The sequence below is a fragment of the Amblyomma mixtum genome, chromosome 5, assembly GCF_055824585.1.
Source record: "Amblyomma mixtum isolate Tamu chromosome 5, ASM5582458v1, whole genome shotgun sequence".
Taxonomy (NCBI): Eukaryota; Metazoa; Arthropoda; class Arachnida; order Ixodida; family Ixodidae; genus Amblyomma; species Amblyomma mixtum.
Window position 1 is genome coordinate 41,487,170 of NC_143016.1, and position 16,027 is coordinate 41,503,196.

Sequence of the window (16,027 nt, forward strand, 5' to 3'; positions counted from 1 at the left end):
GTTCACTGTGCTCGTGCACACGTTATATGAGTAAACATGGTAACTTGAGTGTGGCCTGGACCACCTCGGCCATCATCAGTGGTTCAGAGCGAGCAGCTTACCAGATGGCACAGGGGGCAGGGATGGCCTTGCAGCGATCACACAGCCATCCTGAGCGGGCCAGTGGCTTCTGGCAGCCGCCACACACTGTGTGCACCACCGTCGACTGCTGGTTCAGCGTGGACACGGAGGCCAGGTTGCTCAGGGAAATCACCCGCGCTATCACATTCCACATCTGGAACCTGCTCAGGAGATCTGGTGTGAAAGGTGGGGATGAGGATAATTTGAAATGCAATGCAGCACAAGGCAAGCAGGATGGCTGTGCAGAAGCTACTAGCTTTTGCCTCTTTTGTCTCTAGCAGTGCACTGCCCCTCCTCCAAACCATGCGTGTTGCAGGTTGTACTGAATACAATGAGAAGGCATGCTGCCTTTCTAAATCCAAAATGAGGGTGAAGTTTCACACACCGGGTTATTGTAAAGAAGAAAAAAAAAGTCCTAAGTAATGCAGGCTACTGCTAGAACACAGTGTCAAAAAGCTCTTAATAGGGCTGGCTCGCATTGCTTCTGTGCAAGCTGCTTGCATGAAGGATGGCAGAAGGAGACACCAGGAGAGATTCGCGCACCACACAACTGTCTTGACCTACACTTCATCTCCTTGCAGCACTACCAAAGCTGTGATGAGGGCACAGGCGACGTTTCGACGCTGCAGAGTGTAGTGCCAGTATAAAATAGACATAAGGGTAGTATATGGGATAGCGTGCTTGAAAGTGTGCATGCACCTAATGCTATTTCGTATCGAGCCCTATCGTGCGCTCACGTTACACATGCAATTTCCTGAGTTTAGCGTGCGTGTCTCTTGTGTACATTAAAACACTGTTTCCAAAATGGCAGCCCCCTACAAAGCAGGACCCCTCACCTCAAACTGAATTCGCTGTTGTTACTGCAGTTTTCTGCAAGTTCACTAGACATAAATTGACATAGACTAGACATTTCGCCAATAAAAAAAGACATGGACGATAAATTTGCTTTGTGTTTTACTTTAAATGACTCTGCCACTTCTAATCCTATGAGGAGCATCGGTTTGTTGACAAAAATAATTCCCGTTCTAGCAACCAGATGGCTCCACTGGGCTGAGCATATTGTTGCGTGCCCATTTGCATATGCTTAACTAAAAAATACGAATGTATAGCTCCAGAGAGCATAACTCCACATGGCAAAGGTTTGGCTGCAGTTCTATTTCCATCGGAACCAAAAAATATTAAGGGAAAGTGTCTTAATGACCCGTAAGAAATCACCTAATTAGGCTCTAGTTATTTTCCCATAATATGGGAACTAATATGTGTGTGTCCACATAGTGAGGGAGCACATACAGAGGGAGACAAGCAAAGAATATGGTAAAATTCACAGAAAACAAGCCAGGCCAAAGCAACCATTTCGCCAACACAAGTGCAATACAGGCAAAGAAATTGGAAATTTATGTGCTGCTGACCATGAACAACACAGTAGACATGCATACATATACATGCACACTCATACAAGGGGAGGTCCAAAAGTTCATGGACTCTGGTTGATAAGATAATCAAAGATAAATTTGAAATGGCCCCCCATAAAAAGTACTCATCTAACATTTCTCAACATATCTGCCACTAATGTCAATGCATTCCTCCATGCGATACAGTTAGTATTTTTCATTACACGCTTCAAGAGCCCGTATATCTGACTTTTGCAATTCATTGCTGTTGACAGCAATAGCCTCATTTCTGAAAATATATACAGTTTGCCACAAAACAGGGGCTTGCAAATGTCACAATGAGCAAAATTCAGTACACAATCGGTGGCTTCAGCAATTGGTTTCCTGACGAACCATGTTGGATTCATGCTGATGGCCAGAGGATTCATATTGTATACTTGGAATTTGTCATCGTTCCTCAAGCTGGAGAAGTTTCTTATATTGGAGGCTTAAGGCTGACTTTTTTGGAATATTGAAAGTATCCACAAGCCTTTTTACACTTTTATAAGGTTTTTCTTGCACGAATGTCTCAACAGCTACAACATCTGCGTCAGTGTGTCAACTGCTTTCCTCATTTGTGCTGTCAAAGTGCCTGCTTTGGAATTGCTGAAACAATTGTCCTAGATGGGTCTTCATTCCCAGGGTGCTGTAGAAGCTTGACAACTCACCGAGTGGGACTGACACTACAACGAAGTACAGCATGATTGTTCGTTTTTGCTTGTTCCAGAACTTCATAGATGAGCCCGCACCAGCTCCACTGTTGATTATATAATTAGTTAGCATGCTTACTTGGAACTGCAAAGCAATCATGTCTCTAAAAATACATAGAAACATCACTCTAAGCTTGACAGGACGACAAACTCAGGTAGCAGAATCTACGAATATACTGCCAAAGTCCACAAACTTTTGGATCTCCCCTCCTATGCACACAGCCAGCTGCCGAGACCAAGTGCACCTACTCAGCGACAACTCTTCTTGGCAGTGAAGGAAAGGCTACAGGGGCAAAGCTTCTGTAACTGTGTGCCATTTTGCCAGATAACTAGGCCGCCTGGCACGTTGCTCTCTCCACTCCCGGTGCAGTCGGCGCCTCCTATGAAAACTCCTTGTAACCAGACGTGCCTAGCCAATTTGGTGTAATCAAGAAAACTTCCCCCCTTGACTTAAAGCACTGAAAGTTGGAAGCTGTGTTAGAATGTTAGAAATACACCTTCAAGTAATGAATATTGACAATGTACTACGTTTTAAGAGGAAGCTAATAATTTAACTAATAACTGAGAAGGCACGATTCAGCTATGTAGTTTACGCTCCATTGTCAGGACAAGTTGTTGTGTAGTATATGTAGTCGTATATGGGGCATCCAGAAGTCAACTCCCAACATACCTATGTAGGCCAGAAACCAGGACTCCAGGGTTGACTCATCAATGCAGCCTTTTAGTTTGTCTCCCAAAACGATTGTGGCTGACACAGCTGTCTGCACATCCCCCTGGAACGTAAAGATACAATTTGCCAGTTAAATTCTACTTTCTTAACTAAAACTTCAGTTGCATCCCGCCCTCAGAAAGCCCACTGCATAAGCATCTTTCTTTCGCAGTTTGCTAAGTGCTGATAAACACAGCAGAACTTATATCTAGCTAAACTAGCTGTGCTAAGTGAATCAGACAGAATCAGACAGACAGACAGACAGGGAGGGAGGGGTGGGGTTTAGCTACCCCGCAGGTCTGACCGAACCGGACAACTCCTGTTGGCTCAAGAAGATGGCTTTCCCTCGGCACATCTCTGAAGGTTAGCTTTCCCGCACAGGGTTGCGGATGCTATGGTGCTGCATAGCAGGCACAGACCAATGACGACGCGGATTTTCCATGACGTAGGCGGTGGGTGCTTACCCAGTAAACCAGAATGTGCGTTTTTAGCACGACATGCCAGATGTGCCCACATTGTCATGCAGTTCACACATATGGTGCATCATGCTGCCGTGGGCAATTTCACATACAGTCAAACCCGATTATATCGAACTCAGTCAGATCGAATTATCCTTTATATTGAATAATTTCTGAGCACCATAAAGCTGCAACACAAATGTGTAGAAAAATTTATGGCTATATCGTACAAAAATTAGCCATCACGTCCTATAGATCGAACTTCGGGTAACACCAAGCGACTCAAGAAGCTGGCGGCCCGCCGCGGTGGCTCAGTGGTTATGGTGCTCGGCTGCTGACCCGAAAGACGCGGGTTCGATCCCGACTGCGGTGGCTGAATTTCGATGGAGGCGAAATTCTAGAGGCCCGTGTACTGTTCGATGTCAGTGCTCGTTAAAGAACACCAGGTGGTCAAAATTTCCGGAGCCCTTCACTACGGCATCCCTCATAGCCTGAGTCGCTTTGGGACGTTAAACCCCAATAAACCAATCAAGCTGGCTTTCCCTCAACTCTTCTGCTCATGTTACACGTGGTGTACCCCAAGGAAGTATACTCGGCCCCTTACTTTACCTATATTAATGATCCACTTGATTGTGTGACATCTAAAGTTTGACTCTTTGCTGACGATTCCATAATTTACTGTAACATAACTAGTGACACTGACCACCAATCCTTACAATCTGACCTGGACGAAGTCGGCTCATCGTGCTCATCCTGGTTAATGACCTTAAACGTTTCTAAAACAAAACATAAGTCTTTAACTACCGGTCAGCACATATTCCAACCATTTACGTCCTTAATGATAATACTGAAGAAATAACGACAACCTATAAGTACCTTGGGGTGCGCCTTCACTTTGACTTAACGTGGCGTCACCATATTGGTCTCACTCTAGTGTCTGCTAACCGTTCACTTCATCTCCTCAAACTTAACCTCAAACATGCCCCTATCCATGTCAAAAAAAAATTTGCCTATACCACCTTAATGTGCCCTAATATTGAATATGTCACGGCCATTTGGAACCCTGACCATGCCTACATTATCATTATCATCGAATCCTTGCAGAGCCGTGCTGTTCGTTTCACATTTTCAAACTACTCACCCTTCACAAGCGTCTCAGCATTAAAGAAACATGCGAACTGGATTACTTATGCAGTTCGGCATCGCCGTAAACTTGCTCGTTTAACACTTTCCATAAGCTTCATCACCATCCATCCCTCAGTGAAGATTTGTTTCAGTCATCTCATATCTTTCCATGACATGACCATTTTTCAACGCTTTGGACCAGGGGATAATCCGCGCAGTGAGGGTTGGTTTTAGGAAACATCTGAATGAATGGCTCCTGTAGAGCCCAAGGAATGGGAGAGACCTTAAAATCGACCTCTTAGGTGCCCTGTCTATGCTGAATGGATCATGGAATGATGTCAAAAACGAAACTATACATAACTGCTTCAGACATTCTGGTCTCTGCTTTGGCGAAGAAGACGGAGTAAATTCTTTGTTGGGTGAGTTCGACGAAGCTGTACCTGATCTTGATTCGTGGAACTAGTTGTCCGAATTTCCTGGTGCTATTTTGCGATAAGACAGCCTAGGCGACTTCGTCTCCGCGGATGACAATGATGAGACCGCGGAAAAGCTTGTGTATGAAAACATCATTGCAGACATCACAGATAACCAGGACACCACTGATGCCAACTGTGAAGAGAACTTCAGGGAACCTGTGCCAATGTGCTCCACGCACTCAGCATGGTTCCCCGATGTTGTGCGTCGAGAGGAGGCTGCAGTGGCAGCTGTTCAGAGTCCACTGATGACATCAAAAATTTTCTGCCGTATCAAAGTCGTCAGCGTAGTTGGTAGCAAATGCCACCTAACAGGTGCAGGTACTAGCCGCTGCCGCCTGCCAGCAGTGGCAGGTGGCGAGTGATGAGCTGCGCTCAAATTTTCCATTACTGACTATTGTGATCGTCTGTCAACTTTTTTTTTTTTCTCCGAGGCAATGAAGATGAAGGCAATGAACATGATAAAATCACAACTATTTAACTCGGTAATCAGCATGCAGTAAGTGGCTATCATAGAAATATATTTTTGTTTTCCATCTCAATGCGTTTGTATATAGTTAAATTTACTGCTACTTTTATACCAAACTACACGTTACATCAAACTCTCAGGCGCTTTTTGCGAGTTTGATATATGTGGATTCGACTGTATACACATAAAAGGCAAAGGCTCACCAACCTGATCGACATATTCTGCGAGCATGCTGAGAACTACTTCCCGGGAATTCCAGGCAGGCACGCACAGTGGCCGAATTACAGTCAGCACTTTGCCCTGGTCTTCGATGTCCACACCAGCCCCACTGTACAGCACTGTCTCGGGCCCATCGTCCTCGTCGCCACTGGTGGGCGAACTCTGGGGGTGACCGAGGTCAGGCACCGGTGGCGAGTCTCGGATTGGGTGGCGGGGCTCAAATGCTTCTGTGGGCAGAGCCCACTCCTGCTGCTGCTGTTGCAGGCCCTCTCCACTGCCAGCACCAGGCACCTGCCAGCCACATCGACGAAAACAGGGCAGTCTGGCTTAGTGGGGGCACACTGTACGAGTCCCAACTGAACTGCTGCAGAGCACAGCAAGGACAAAAGACGAGACTGAACACTAGTGTCACATGCAAAATAATCTTGACACATCTAGTGGTATGACCAATGAGTGAGAAACACACTGACTTTTATTCAAAGAATCAAAATCCAGGATAGGTTTGATGTGCTAAGTCAGAGCTGTCTGGTAAGGTAAAACCACATTAAAACACACCCGTTTAAACAGCGGTTCCGTTTTAAGAGTAGGGATAATGCATCAACTTATATTTAAAGTCAACTTTATTTAAGGTACATATTGCACATTACGACTTTTGTAGAGCGTTTCTTTTTAGGACATGTTCGCAAACTTTGCACACCCCTTTTTGAAGCCTTAGCTTAAAAAAATAATTGCGCAAGTTACGGGAGTAAATACGGTGTGTGGACGATCTATTAGTTAAGCCGTACTACCGTTTAGTACCATATTTACACGATTGTGAGTCAACCCCGCAATACGCATGTCAGGGGGAAAAAAAAAAAAAGAAGAACGTGCACATGGACACAATCCAAGATGAAATGTATTACTCACTGGACTACTCATCCACACCTGCGACACTGTCCTCACTAGTGCTGCTGTCATCACTGCTGCTATAGTCCCACAGCACCCATCATTCTAACGTCGTCATCCAGCGAAATGCCCACTCCACAAACAACCACAGCACACCATCGTACCACGAAATCCCTCATTTCACAAACAATCGCACCACAATGTCTTGTAGAACAGCTCAAAATTTTGCCTCGCTGCAGCGGCCACACCTGCATCAGCCGTTCCAAAATGAGCTTGTGGCCTGGCGCGCAGTTGTTCATTCCTTCGACGTAAACAGTGAAGGCCATCTTGAATGTTGTCATGAAGGAGTACCGAACGCTTATCAGCCCCGGAGAACAAATGACGATTGGCGAAGCACTACATTAAAAACTGGTAAAATGTGGCCAGAAGTCAAGCCAACAAGAAATTATGTGAGAGCAACGTCGACTCTTCCATCCGCTACCTATACTCCCCAGAAGCACCGATATTCCAAGTAGCAGTGCCGCCATGATTGGAACAGTGGCCCTTCCATTCGTCAACTATCGAAACTTCCATAAGCGGAGTGCACAATTAAAAGCAAAAAGAAAAAAAAAAGAAAAAAATCCTTCCGAAAAAGCAAGCAGAACGGCCAAACGCTACTGGGTGTCGAGAAAATATAAAACTGCAACCACGCTGTAGCATTCCTGATATCTCATTTGCCTCAGTTATAGGTATTTATGGTGCCGTGATATAGTTTTGAACGTAAGTAGACTTCCCGTACTTCGCTTTTTCAAATAAAAAAAAAAAAGGTAGACTTACAATTGTGTAAATATGGTACACACTTTTCCAAAGCTCCGGCCAACTACAGTTTAACAAATTTTACAGTACACGCAAAGAAGCAGGGTGGGCTGGCTAAGTCGGCCGGTTCATTCACTAGATAGATGGCAGTTTTAAGCTGGGATGTCGGACAGAGAGAGAGAGAAGAAAAAAGAAAACAAAAGGCCTGGTGGACTGTTACCCCCCTCCTTCTGCCATTGGGGGACACAGGCACACAAGTCAAAGCCCCAGCCCAAGGAAGTGTGCTGACCTGGAGGCTGTAGGAGAAGCCCTGCGCAGCAACAGCAGCTTCACTGTCGTCTCCAAAAAGAAAATCGCCCGGCGTGCTGGCCATGCCACTGGCAATGTAGGCCAGTGTCTGGTCATCCTCGATGCCACTGGAGGCCGAGTCCTCGCCTGTGTTGGTATCCAGGGCTGCCTGGGAGCCCCTGTCCAAAGCCCCTCCGCTCAGGTGGCGGCCACCCACGGATGGCTTCTTGCCTCCGCTGTGGTTGCGATTGCGCGTGTTGCCACTGTTGTGCCGGCTAGTGTGGAAGTTACTCCCTTCTTGCGAACCTGCACACCACAGCACACAGGGCATTTTCTGTGCGGGGTGCAGGAGAAACAACAAACAGGGACACAAGACAACTGCTGCACTTGCCACGCTTCCCCGCTGTCAAGTCCTGATCCTCCCACACTGTGCACCCCTTACCATGCCTCACTAACTAGCCCAACCAACTACCATTGACAGAACTGCTTGACAGTCCATTTGGTACAAAACAATTTTGAAAGTGACATGCAACTTTGATTTATGCATCTACTGGTACAAGTATTAAAGTTGCTTTTCTGAGTTGCAAGAGAGACATTCGTTTTACAGGCTACATTTACTGAAGAAAAAAAAATCTGCTGCCCATAGATGTTTTTTCTCAAATATTTTTTTTTCTTTTGGTCAGCTTCAGCAACACCAGTTTTATCACGTAAAACTGGGGCAACAAGTTGGAGCAGCAGCAGTCTTTTCGCCTTTTTCAGTGAACAAATTCGTGGTAAAAATTGCATTTCACAGATCAGCAACCAGTAGAGAGGGGACCCCAAAAGAAAACTCATGCTTATTACCACCGTGTTAAAGACTGCTCAATTTTCACCTTTCTATCACAGCAGCTGCCAAACCCATGTGGGCGTGCACAGTGATGGCTGCATTGCAATGCTGCCATCTCTTTGTGTAGAACGAATTGGCGGGCTAGTTGGTTCTTTTGCATGGTTAGGGAACAGTGCAGGGACGAGACACAAGGAACATTCAAAGACACACACGGGCGCCTGTGTGTGTCTTTGAATGTTCGCCCGTGTGTGTCTGAATGTTCCTTGTGTCTCGTCCCTGCGCTGTTCCCTAACCGTCTCTTTGTGTGAAGAGCTGCGATAAATTCACTTGTACTCTGTTCTCCCAACACCATCGCTAACAAAACTTGAGAACAGGTCACACGTGGGATCACTGCTGCAACTGGACAGCAGGAAACTCGGTAGCATCCACTTACTGCGCTCAGCATCGCCCCTGGCTGAAGAGTCGAGGAGTCCACCGAGGCCGAGGAAGTCGGCCGGGCAGCCAGCCTGTTGCGAGTACAGGGCTTTGAGCACCCGCCAAGTCTGAGCGACCTGATGGCGGCCCAGGTCAGCAGCCACTGCAGCGTTGCGGTCGCACAGCTCCCCAGTGGGACGTCCCGACAGCTGGTACCGAAGCGCACTCTCACGCAGCCACGTCAGGGACAGTGACTGCAGCCAAGCAAGGGACAGACACACTGCAATACAGGTCAAAACCTGCCCACAAACCATTGCAAAATGCACTAACAAGAAGGACAAACAGGGCAGATGCATTAATGGAAATTTAGCATCCCACGATTCAAGCAACACCCCCTTCAGTCGTCTATTTGACAGTCTTGATGCAGAAAAAAAAAAAAGTTGAGTATCGAATGTAAATGGATCTAAGCACCTACCTATAAATCAAGGGTGCCCCATCTGGCAATATTTGAGCTTAATTAAAGCAGTGCAATAGGCAATGTTGGAAGAAAGTTCCTCCAACAATGGTGTAGCATAGCATGCCACAGCAAACAACACACGCTGCCTGCTGTCAAATGTGAGTATGCTGTGTTATCTAAAAAAAAATAACGCCAGCCTTCCTCCCAGCACAACCAAAGATGCTTTACTATTCTTTTAAAAGGTGAGATGCTTATAGTCCATGATGTAAAAAAGGCTCCATTATAGGCTCCATTCTCACTGAAATGCTTCAAAACTTACTCTGAAACAGATGCTGGTAGAGACAGCGACAGAAGCAAGGCAACCCCACCAGTCAGCAAGTAAGGAATGAACCATGCACCATGCATAAATTGTCGCACAGATTTTAGCAAATCTTTGATGAAGTTCACTGGTCGCTGACCACGATAAAAAATAAATTTCAAGAGTGCTAAGGCTCCCTTGTCCAAAATGAGACAACCGGCTGAACGCCCCTGGTTTTTGTAGCACTTAGTACTGTTTTTAGTGATTTGATATAGACAGGATGCAGAGTGCCATCGTTCTTGTTTAGGATGTTAGGCCTAGTCTGGATGATAAGTGACTCAAGGTTTTGCTGGGCTGACGCATTCTTTTCACCTGTCACTATCTTTGCTCGGTCCCAGTTAATCTTGCGGCCAGTTTTCTTTGCATGCCCGGCGATTGCGTTCATTGTTACTTTTTCCTAACGTACGTCGTTCTGGTGTACTGTCAGGTGTCTCATGAAGTCTTTTGTTTCACCCATGTACACTGATGAACAGTCCATGCAGACACGAGCGGGAAATCGCTGTCACAATCTACCTGCTCTCCGCCACTGTGAAAGGCGCCATCTTGAATTTAAACAGAATCGGCGGGCGCTGACGAAGCAAATCAGACGGACTAACTTGGGTAGACTTGGCTAATTGTTCTCCATCGTTGCTTTTCGAGATAATAGGATGCTCTCCGTTGCCATCAAGAGGGCCTACAAAGAGCATGCTATCGCACTGACCCCGGTACAACGGGACAGTGGGACAGCAGGACAGCTGCAGCATCCGCTGCAGCTTGAATGACGACCCCCGCGGTGCGGGGCAGCAAACGCGACAGAGGGGGGGTGGGAGGAGTGCATTCAATGGCGCTCGCATTCTTCCTGTGGGTTACCCATGGGCTACCTCTTGGTCTTTGCGAGTGTCATTGCCCCATGCAAAGACTGCTCTTGCTTTGTGTGGTGAGTGCATTCATTCGTGGCATGACTTGCGGCCGCGTCACACTTCTGGTATCGTGTCGTGAGAGGGTTCGAACATGATGATAGCATGACTATGACTCAGATACAGTCTAATATTATCGCTTGTAGGCGGAACAAGAGGAGCAGCGATTTTCATGATTTTGAAAGCCGGTTTTTCACAGAAAAGTTTTTTTTAAGTTCATGGATTTTTCGGACTGTTGGCGACTATACACTAAAAAGCTATTGCATTCTTGACAAATGTTTTTCAATCAAGGCGCTGGCCCCTCGCCTCTTCCACTACTAAGCACAACATACCAAAGGGCATCTTTACAGCTTGCCGGTGGCTTATGTATGAGCTTCTTCATACATGCCAGGTAACGCAACACAATGGCTGAGACATCAGTTTACACATACACAGCCAGCATGTAGGTTAACCTCCAACCTTAAGCTGCAAGTCTCCGAGAAGTATTTCTGAAAAGCCCAACCCGGCCATTTTACTGCACACCTTGCCAGCATGGAGTGAAGGAAGAAACATACCTCAGCCTCCTTGTTGACGAAGATGCATAGTGTGCTTTGAGCATGGCTAAACTTGTCACCCAGGTTTGGTGCTTTCTTGAAGACGGCTGGGAATCTTGCAGACGCTGGATGTATGGGCCCGGGACGGGACCTGTTTGCCTGCTCCCCAGAAAAGCGGTCACTAGATGCCAAAGCGAGGTCCCCCAATGGGTTCAGCACGTGGGCGACTGAGAGCGAGTCCGCGTGTGTTGCCGGCCTGACAGCATCTGCCATGACGTGCTGGAACAACGTGCTGTCCTTGCTCGTTGACAGCAGAACACCAGGGCTGTTGCGCCATGCAAACCCTGCATAAAGAAATAGGCACAAGTAGACAGGCTCACTACACAGCACTTCCAAGGGGAGATGCTGCTACTAAAATGAAATTTTTTATTATTAGCGATACCGTAATAAAATTAGGTGAGTACATTTTTTTTCCTCCTGTTTTCAAAACTAAAACTAGCGTCAGTATATCTTTGCAAGTCCCATATTATGGGGAAATAACTGATGCCTAATTACAATATTTTTTTATTCCAACTGAAATGGAGCTGTAGCTAAAGACCTGCCGTGCAGAGTTCTGCTATTTATATTGTTATTGAGGTACATCATCATATAAAATCTTCAGTTATGTCGAAGCACCATAATTATGAAATATGACAATATGATATATAACTAGGAGGCATTATTCACGAAATTTGATATGACTGAAGCCCGGTTTGTTTGTTGGCTTATCAGACTCTTGTGCATTTCCCTATTTCATGCTCGTCGTGATAGTGATTGTTACCTTTACATCATTTTTTTCTTATGTTCAATCTTTTTTACTTTTTGCATAACCAATGCACTTCACGACTACATAGCCATTCACTGTAGCAACACTGTTATACTTAATTTCTGTATGTTCATTGCATAGTGTTCTTACCTGATGATGTATTCCTGTGTTGTATTCCCACTATCTTTTCATTTGATTCATTAAGGTATGATTGGCGCGATGAATGATGCATGTGCATGGCATATCCACTCCTGGTGGGAGACTGGAGCCCAGCCAAGCTGCAGTGAAGCAGCTTTTACTCCGGCCACTTTTCTCACATCGTCAAGCTCCGAAATAAAAGTGATCGATCAATCGTGGCTGACTGATAAAAAATAGCATAGCTCCATAGTCTAGTTCTTCCTGAATTCAAGAGTACTATAACATTAACTGAAATTTCAACATAAAACATAATGTTGAGAAAATCACGTTTGAAGTTCGCACACCAACCATTCGGAGGTCGTTTTAGAGGCCTCTGTAAACAGTGGAATGTGGACGTTCCAAGAGGATTTCATAATAGTGAGTAATACCAGGATGTAGGAAAGAGCCCCAGCTTTCAAACAAGACCAAGATGATGGCCACCAGCGACGCAATTGTGGGAAGGACGGGCACCGAGTTCTGCCGCATTTTGCTCAGAAAGTGCCATTTCAGCACTTCGGAGACTACAAATACAGTCGCCGACCGATTTCTCGGACTCGGCGGGACCCGAAAAATGGTCCGAATAATCAAACAGTCCGAAAAATCCGTGAACTTAAAAAAATAAACTTTTGTGAAAAAAACTAGCTTTCAAAATCACGAAAATTGCCACTCCCCATGTTCCGCCTGCAAGCGATAATATTAGACTTTATCTGAGTCGTAACCGTGCTTTCCTCATGCCCACACCATGTCACATCATGATACCAGATAGTGCGACGCGGCTGCGGTCATGCGGCGAATTAATGCACTCGCTGCGCGAAGCAAGAACAGTCAGTTTGCATGGGGCAATGACGTTCACGAAGACCGAGGGGTAACCCAAGGGAAGACGCGAGCGGAAGCGAGCGCCTCCGAATGCAGTCCCCCCTCCCACCATCTACTGCGTTTGCTGCCCCGCACAGCGGGGTGCGTCGTCCAAATCGCGGCGGACGCTGCAGCCGTCCCGCTGTACTGTTTTCAATGCGATCGCGTGCCCTTTGTAGACCATCTTGATGGCAATGGAAAACCTCATTATCTCGAATGGCAACGATAGAGAACAAAGAGCCAAGCCTAACTAAACCACTCCGATTGTGCCCGCCGAGCCAATTCAGTTTAAATCCAAAATGGCGCCTTTCACGGTGGCGGCAAATGGGTTGGTAGTGACAGTGATGCCCGCTTGCGTCTATATTAGGCCCAAATAGCAAACTTTCGGTTGAAAAACAATCACCAAAGTATTGTTGGCATCTATTTTAGTCCGAAAATTCGAACTTTCAGGCTCCGCAAAGTCCGAAATATCGGTCGTGAAAATGTACATGTTCTTATGAAGTGCGCGACGATTCCTCAGCGAAGTCCGAAACATCACGCTAGTCCGAATTATTGGAGTCCGAAATATCGGTCGGCTACTGTATATAAGTTTTTTGGTAGTTGAAGGCCAAACTAAATCTGAAAACTTTGTAAGAAGGTACTTCAAAGTATATATCAAACCCAAATATGCCATTTTTGAAAAATCTAAATTTTCACATTTTTTTTACCACTTCAAGGCTCGCGCCTCCCCTGCACGCTGCAAAGCTCAGGTAGAATTCAACGGCAACAGCACAATCATCAGCAGACTGGGCCAGAAAAAAAAATGGCTGGTGGTTTGGCATTGCTAAGCATGGAATACTGTGCGGAAGCGTAGTTTTTTGCAGGTGGCCACCACCGCCACGTACCAGAAAGCACAATTGAGGTGTCCACTGACTCACGGAGCCAGTTACGCGCTGCCAATTTACCCAGTGTAAGCAGGCAGCCTATGCTCCAGTGCCGCATTTCTGCAGCAACGTTGTCAATGCCAACGCGTATTGCTGTAGTGCTGCGTTTCTGCCACAATGTTGTCCACACCAACGCATGCAGTGCACATCTCTCTGTCACTTCCGCCACACAGCTCGAAGTGCAAATATTACTTTGAGAGTAGTATTAGTTGATAAAGAAGACTATGTGCAATGCACAGCACGAGAGTGTGCTCCAATTCAACACGAGGTGTGCCTGGCTGTGGCAATAGCCTAGTGCTCTGATGCGGTGGCCAGCGAAGATGACCTGTTCGCGTCGCCAGGGGTTCGATTTCCAGTCGCAGATATTTATTTGATTTACTTGTGTTTATTTATTTCACTTGGCGCAAACCCAAAGACATCGCAAACCCACAAACAAACCCGCAAACATCCCAAGATCTTGCCCGGGGGTTTACGCATCGGAATAGTGCTTTCGCACTAATAAATTTGATACCACTAAGCAGTACGACAATCAAACTTGCATACAGATACAAAATTAGAAGAAAATCAAGGAATTAGTTTGATGTGTATATAACTCCATATTAAAAATATTCCGCCATAAGACAGGACCGAAACCTCCAGGCCTTTCTGTCAGTTACCTTTCACTGCAATAGATGGTAAGGCTCATCATTGCAACTGGGACCCCAAAACTTGACAGTTGCTAGATAGAGAACTGCAACTCATCCACATGTGAAGAGCATGAGTATACTGCTTCCAATATGCAAGCCAGGACGCTCAACGCACTTTATACCAGCATACGCTATGTCCACTGTATCTTTGCAGTGCCCAATGTCCACTGCATTTGGCATGATGTGTGAAAATGCAGTTTTATATCCACAGCAACTGAAATTATTAACTGAGCCCTCCTCCAAATGCCTTCATAGATGCACCAATGGAAGTGTGAGCATCTATACATACATGTTAGTATCCCTGAAAGTAAAAGGGCATAGAATTTTTTTTAAAAGCTGACTTTTGTAAGTTACATTAACAAAAATCGAGCCCAGCTTAGAACTGCAATTCCAATCAATAATTTTCCGTTCATTTATTCATTCAAGTGCAGCTGGCTGCAGAGAAATCAGCATTGCGCCGGTACTCAATACAGCTGTGAAAGAATACTGCCAACTGAGTGCAGTTTGTGCTGTCCCGTAGCATATACAGATGAGTGACTCGAGAACTACTAGTGCTCCCACCGCTACAGATGCCTCAAAACAAGGGACGGCATACCTGTAGCCACATCCTTGTGCTCGGTGAATGCAGCAAAGGGCACATAGGGTCGTCGTGTGTCCCATACGTTGATGGTGCAGTCCACAACCAGGGAGCTGTTGGCAATGTGGTACTTCTTCTGGGGGCGCCACTTGATGTGTGCCACCGAAGCAATGGTCTGAATGCACTGGTGCAGCACAGGCTTGTAGCTCACATCCCAGATCTGGAAGAGACAAAAATCCGCAAGTGCACACAGTGAAAATCCGCGTTGCATTGAACAGCCCAGTCCAGTCTTTCAGCACAGGGCTGAGCACACATACCTTAGCCAACACTGCAATAGTACATGTTCGTATATAGCAATGAAGGATGATGAAGGATGAGCTGCAACAATATGCAAAAGTGCAGGAGGCCAGGTAAGATTAAGAAAGAATGCTTACAATGAGTTAGGACAAGATACACACACTACTCGCAAAACTAAAACTGTCAGGTGCAACCATTTTCTGGGCAAGATGTGGCACCCAGCAGTAATTGAAGTCTAGTGCTGCTTCAAAAAAGTAGCCAAACAATAACATATAAAAACACGACAAAAGCAACACATTAACAGCTTTACAAGGTACATGCATATATATAAAACAACCAGTCAATCTTACAAATAAAGTGTTCCAACAATACTGGCAGCACAAGTGTGACAAGAAACAATGCAACAGAGAACACAAGTGATGCAAAGCAGGGTAATATCACAGCAGAGAAGGTAACAAAGCTAAAGAATGACACCTCACTCAAAGAATGCTGCTAGGGATGGGTGACTTTATATGTAGAGTAGTGGGCAGCACAAAAACAGC

The 16,027-nt window shown here is 45.9% G+C and overlaps 1 protein-coding gene across 3 annotated transcripts in view; it reads right to left on the bottom strand.

Moving 5' to 3' along the window:
* Nucleotides 1–16,027, bottom strand: part of Wdr24 (WD repeat domain 24) — a 74,644-nt gene that overhangs the window by 23,966 nt on the left and 34,651 nt on the right. For all 3 annotated transcript variants that reach the window (XR_016282983.1, XR_016282984.1, XM_089544171.1), the window contains exons 7-13: nt 15,207–15,408; nt 11,187–11,509; nt 8,941–9,175; nt 7,683–7,987; nt 5,702–6,004; nt 2,931–3,033; nt 102–294 (exon numbers count right to left, since the gene is read on the bottom strand). Coding sequence is in view for 1 of the 3 variants with exons in the window: in XM_089544171.1 (XP_089400297.1) it covers nt 102–294; nt 2,931–3,033; nt 5,702–6,004; nt 7,683–7,987; nt 8,941–9,175; nt 11,187–11,509; nt 15,207–15,408 (1,664 nt within the window). In the remaining 2 variants the exon portion in view is untranslated. The remainder of the gene's footprint in view (nt 1–101; nt 295–2,930; nt 3,034–5,701; nt 6,005–7,682; nt 7,988–8,940; nt 9,176–11,186; nt 11,510–15,206; nt 15,409–16,027) is intronic.